Genomic DNA, 6,000 nt, shown 5'->3' with positions numbered 1-6,000 from the left:
ACATTTTTGAATTAACAGTCTGTGTTTCATTACTTTTTAATGTATTTTGATCCTAACTTAGTTATCAGCATCAGAAAAAGCAAACATGCAATTTTCCCAATCAAACTTTGTTTTCATCTGAAGCTGTCTCTAGCCTGTAATCCCTGGATGAGATTTCCATATAAATGTCTTTTTTCACCCCTCGTACTCTCCTTTTCTCTCTTTCACCCCATGTCTCTCTTTCCTTTGATCAAGCACTTATTCCCTCATGTTTGCTGGGACGTCAAGCTCGACTGCTTGGCAGTGGTCCTCCTTTTAAATGTTGTTTCTATTGCTCTACTGTCACAGATCACTGACCAGAGACTGGAATGGCAATGAAGGCTTCTACACCATGCAACACTCATATATTTCCCAATGAATCCTATTGAAAAGACGATTTTCTGCCTGTCTGGAACACTAAGCCATCTTGGCATAAAGCTCTCAAGTATGAATACAGCTAAATTGAGCCCTTAAGACTAGGATTTCATGTGCAGGGTCTGATGAGGACAGTCAGGTCTGATTTAACCTGCCTAATTAAGGGGGTTTATATCAGGATTGGCAAATAAGCTAAAGAAATCTATTGGGAATGAAAACATATTGGTTGCATCACTTTTGGCGCAACATGCTGTGTGGCAAGTATAAAAAATACATTAACAAATTTGATACAACTTATTATAATGATCGATAGTATAAAAAAAAATGACCCTCCTGCTTTGTGATTTTAGTTACTTCTGTAAATATAGGCCTAAAGTTCATCCTTATGGTTCGTACTTGTTTTTTTGTCCTTGTGCTACAGACTGAAAAAATTAGTTGTGACAGCCACAGTTGTATCACCTGTGATACAACGCGATTAGAACATCTTTTTCCAGTTTGTTTCAAAATGTGTAACTTTTGAAATAAGTATATCCATTTTGCGTGCTTATTAAACACACCATTATCATAGATGGACTTTTCCCCCCAGCTTTACAGAAGAAATTTCATGGTATAAGAATTCATGAGCAGCAACCATGGATTGTATATAAATATATGCATGCATTTATATATAAATTCTCACACACTGTAAGATCTCATAAGTCAGGTAAAAAATCATGAAAACCTGCTTAAAAAAGAAAAGAAAACATAATTTAAAAGTAACAATAACTTTTTAATTTAAGTGTATGATACTTATACCTACTTTTGTTCGCTGTGAATGTGCACAACTTAAATTCATTAAAACATTACATTGCCTTTACCATTTAAGTTGTATGAGCACAAAATATACTTTAAACTGGAACTATTTTCAAACATCTTATTCAGTTCCACATTTTACAATGCAAGACACTAAAGCATTGATGTTTTATGTGAGAAGCCCAGGGTTGCAAAAAGAGTGACAGTCAAAGTGTACGACAGTATCTTCCTACTACGGCTTCCTACTACGACAGCGAAGCAAAACGTTTTACGGCAAGCATGTCTGCTCCTTTGAAAGCTTGTTGTTAGCCGGATAAATATTTACACAATTTCACGCTCTGCTTAAATATCCAAGCTTGAGCAAAACATTTTCACCTTTAGGTTTTTATTCCGGAGATATGGATGTTGGGGAGCTCCTTAACTATCAGGTAAGTATTTTATTCTGCTCACTACTGTTGTGAGGCTTTACGTTAGCCATCCTTACTTCATTCACTGGATTTAATGCATTAGCATCGCTCGCAAATAATGATGCACGTCTTGCAAGCACGCTTTAATTTTGTTTCGTTATTTACTGTCATGGGTCTGTATGTTCTAGAAACCATTACTGAAATTAGTTAGTTACTATTACATTGTTGGACTTGTTGTAGTTTAACTAAATACGAGCAGTTATCATGCTAACTAACAGGTTGCTAATTATTTGGCTTCAGAAAATGAAGAGGTAGGCTACGACTCTAACTTGGTTATTATAGATATTAGTGTATAAAGTAGGTGAAAACACAAATGCTTTTACATCGACACATAAACCATATACATCCCTGAATACTGGCTGGGTAGATCTGAAGATTATTTTGTCCAAGACATCTTCTGTTTTGCATGCCAGTACCCATTGGTAAAACTTGTAATTGACGTGTAGTCACTTATAATCCTTGCATTACACCTCACATCATGACATAAAATGCATTTTCCCTATCATTAATATGCATTTAAAAATTCGGCTGAAAAAAAGATCATTTTAACCCCAACTTTTCTCTCCTTTTTATCATAAAACTGCCTGAAGCAGCTGGTTATAGTAGTTCTCATTTCTTCAGAATATCTACAGAACACCTGCTTATGTACTGAAACAAAGTGTGCTTATTGGACACACAGAAGTAGTTCAAAGTTATCTTTGAATAGACTTAAAGCAGTTTTGCCTACTTCAATTTGTTTTGATAGTTTTTGCTGTGGTTTGTCTAGTCAGGTGCATAGGAATACTTTCGTGTGGTATATAACAATGTATTATTAAGTATCTCTTTCTAATTTTTGCATGAAATTTTATAGAAAAAATCCTCTTACTAATTTCGTCCCACACTGTGTAATCTGAGCTCTTTCATTTTCAACATGACTGTATATGCACATTAGAAAACTTCAACATGTCCTTTTAACTCGCAGCCTGACAGAGGAGCAAAGCGTCCCAGGGACGGGGATGGCGGATCAGCAGGAGGAGATGAAGACTCCAGGGGAGGGAAGCAGCAGAAAGGGCTGAGTGCCAGGGAGTTGGCCAGATACCGGGAAGCAGCAGCCGCAGCCGGAGTAGGGATTGATGTTGGGGGTGAAATGAGGGACACTGAGGAGCTGTCTGGGGACAAGAAAAAGATCCTGGAGAAACTAATGGACCAGGATGAAGAGGAACCTGAGGTAGGGGAAATTATACAGAATTGTTACATTTGTGTAACGTTCAAGTATTTGTAGTTGTCAAGAAATTGTATCTATACTCTCACTGCATTCATACTCAATGTATGAATATTTGGCCTATTAGAGGGAGGGCTGCTTGGGCACAAGGGTCATGCAATCACAGGATTGTACAGTCACAGTCAGATTGAGCCCAAACTGGCCTACAGCTATCCTCCGTTTTTCTGTCAATTTCGTTGAGACTGGAAGGTAAGCCGGCACTATGGCTGAAAAGGAGAGAAGAGTAAGGAGAATGTGGTTAAAAAAGACCCTGTGGTAACAAAGTTTGGCGTTGAAAAAATAAATTAGCAGGTATTCAAACAGCTCCATGACAGAGAAGCTCTACAGTTAAAAAATTACCAACCCTGCCTTTAAATTTAAGGTTCGATTTTGATCACAATATCATCACATCACAATTTTTGACAATGGTAGTGGACACTGCAAATGTAATTTATATAATGCAGTATGGGGTTCTTTTTTTTTTTTTTTTAACTAAAATAATTTCTCAGAGAGGCACATATCGGTCTTTATCATACACAATAGTTTTGCAAAACTTGTTCTGTTATGTATTAAAGGTATCATTGCTGTTTTATTTGCACTGTGATGCAGAACTAGGATAATTCAAAGGTTTAACTGTCAGCTTTTACAGACTCATTCCCCGTCATCCACACTGGGGATGAAGCAGAGTAGGCAAAGATATTGCTGTTTGCATTTCTGTCAGGTTCCTGATCATTTTTGATATTCTCTTTTTTTTTACCTGAGATCATCTGTTTCAGACTCACTCTTACAACTCCAAATGCTCAGCTGGTATAGGTTAGAGCAGTGGTTCTCAAACTTTTTAGACTGCGTACCACCTCCGAAAATATTTGTCTCTCCAAGTACCACCATTATGGTAGACGTTAAAATACACTGTAGGCCTATTTCTACACACATTTTACGCAGGAGGTTATTTATTATTGACTGTTGGCAGCCACACTATAGGACTACTAAGGGCTAGCGCTAGAACTGGCACTTAAACTCCACACAACTCTGACATTTGCCCAAATCAAAAAAAAAGTGCAGCACAATAAAAATGACAACTTTACACCAACAACCTGTTTGAGAATATTTAGTCTCCAGTGTTTCCCACACAAACACGATACCTGGGCTCAAATATATTTCCGACCTGTTCTCATTTAATTTTTCATTTATTCATAAAATTGCTGCGTGCGCGAGAGAGAGAGAGGGAGAGAGAGAGAGGGAGGGAGAGAGAGGGAGGGAGAGAGAGAGAGAGGGAGAGAGAGAGAGGGAGAGAGAGAGAGATGTGTAACTAAAATAAAACACACAAGATTTCTGAGCATTTATACCTCTAACCGCTGCCGCCTTCATGTTGACAGCAGTTGAAAATGATACATTTCCCTGGATTGTTTTCGTGCGTCGTTTTATTTTTTATTAGTTATTGTTTCTATTTATAGACTTCATATATATGCGCAGGAATTTAACAAAGGGCGACAGATAGATAGGATATACAAATAGATAGATAGAGACCATAGACAGATAGATACATGCTCATTCTTGAGCCGGCAAAGGAACAGAGAGAGGAACACCTGCGTGTCTGACATCGGTGCCCACTGAGCCACAGCATCCACAAGAGCTGAGAAGGAGGCAGTGTCAGACAAACACGCACTGCAAGAAAAATATGACCATTGTCTCCTGCAAGGGGTGCAAGCACCCTGTGAGTGGGAAGTGCACCGTAAAGGTTGAGCACTTTTGCCGCAGGTTTTGCATTACGTGCTGCGGCGCTGTCCAAGGTGCTGATCGTTCATTTGTTCATCTGTTTGTTTGTTCGCCGCTGCGTCCGTTATGGATTTCTGCAGTTATTTTTGTAGGCTATATAGTTTGTCATGCCCATAGATAGCCGTGTTTTTGTTGTTGTTGTTTTTGTTGTTGTTTTTGGCGTGCGTGTGTGTTGTTCAATGATTTCCTCTATGTCGGGGAAACAAACCCAGTTGCAGAGAGGAGGAGGAGCATCGGTGTTTATCTCTTTTTTTGCAGTGTTTTTATTAAAATGCATAGCCTAATATAGTCAAAAATATAATAGACTAAAAACATACTATGTATGTTTCATTATTGTAGAATGTGTTTTAGCAACGGGAGACATGGAGCAGCAGTAAAAAACGGCACACTGAAAAAGCCGACAGATATTGTAAATTGACATTTAACAGGTTACCAATCCTGCTTTATGCTGATAGCCTATTTGGTATGTAGATAAAAGTAAGTTGTATTTAACTTCATCAAAAAAATGCATTATTTGTGTGCTTCTGAGCACAAACAATTTAATTTGCATATGCCATCTGATAGACGGCTGCGGCGCTTGGAGGGGTCTAGAATGTTGGTGGTCCTAGAGTTAAGACAGCAAAATAGAACAGAATCACATCAGCTTCAGAGCTAGAGAGAGAGAGAGACAGAGAGAGGGTGAGCGACTGTCCGTACATGCATCAAAAAGTGAAGCTCCTCCTGGCTCCGTTATGTACAGCTGCTTGCTGCCGATTGTGCTGAACTCCAATAAATAACAGAATATCTGTTAATGTAGGTCTACAGCTGCTTTCTGTTGATTCAGTACTGAAATATAACAGTATATCGAGTGGAACTTTTAAAAACATGAGGCGTACTCCTGTTGTTGTTTATGTCTGTGCGCAAAAATTTAGCAGATTAAAGTTGTTTGTTGCAAAAACTAGATTAATTTAGAGGGGAAAACACATTTGATATAAATACAACCCAATAGATACAAGACAGATAAGATAAGAGTATGTCAAAAAAAATAAAAAATGTCGTTTTATGCGGAACAGGTTTTTTTTTTTATATTGTGGAGATTTCTTTGCGTACCAACACAGGGAGCCCGCGTACCACCGGTGGTACGCGTACCATAGTTTGAGAACCACTGGGTTAGAGAGTTGGGGGTGCTGAGTAGTGCGTGATAGAGGCAGAGAAGGATTCTTCCGTAATGGTGACTGTTTCTGTGTTAATACCACTACATTGGATGTTTTTTACGCAAGACAAACGCAACAGTGGAAAATCATATACTAACAACTGAGTCAAGTAGTGTAACAGTATAAACTAAAAAGCAGA

The 6,000-nt window shown here is 38.4% G+C and overlaps 1 protein-coding gene across 1 annotated transcript in view; it reads left to right on the top strand.

Moving 5' to 3' along the window:
• Window positions 1-1,427: 1,427 nt before the first annotated feature.
• ctnnbl1 (catenin, beta like 1) overlaps window positions 1,428-6,000 on the top strand; it is a 50,670-nt gene continuing 46,097 nt past the window's right edge. Inside the window, exons 1-2 of the mRNA XM_061057170.1 lie at window positions 1,428-1,613; window positions 2,614-2,859. Coding sequence (XP_060913153.1) covers window positions 1,584-1,613; window positions 2,614-2,859 — 276 coding nt within the window. The 5' untranslated portion in view covers window positions 1,428-1,583. The remainder of the gene's footprint in view (window positions 1,614-2,613; window positions 2,860-6,000) is intronic.

The sequence above is a fragment of the Labrus mixtus genome, chromosome 15 (genome assembly GCF_963584025.1).
Source record: "Labrus mixtus chromosome 15, fLabMix1.1, whole genome shotgun sequence".
NCBI classification, from domain to species: domain Eukaryota; kingdom Metazoa; phylum Chordata; class Actinopteri; order Labriformes; family Labridae; genus Labrus; species Labrus mixtus.
Note: the sequence above shows the minus strand (reverse complement) of the source record. Positions and strands in the feature narration are given on the sequence as shown.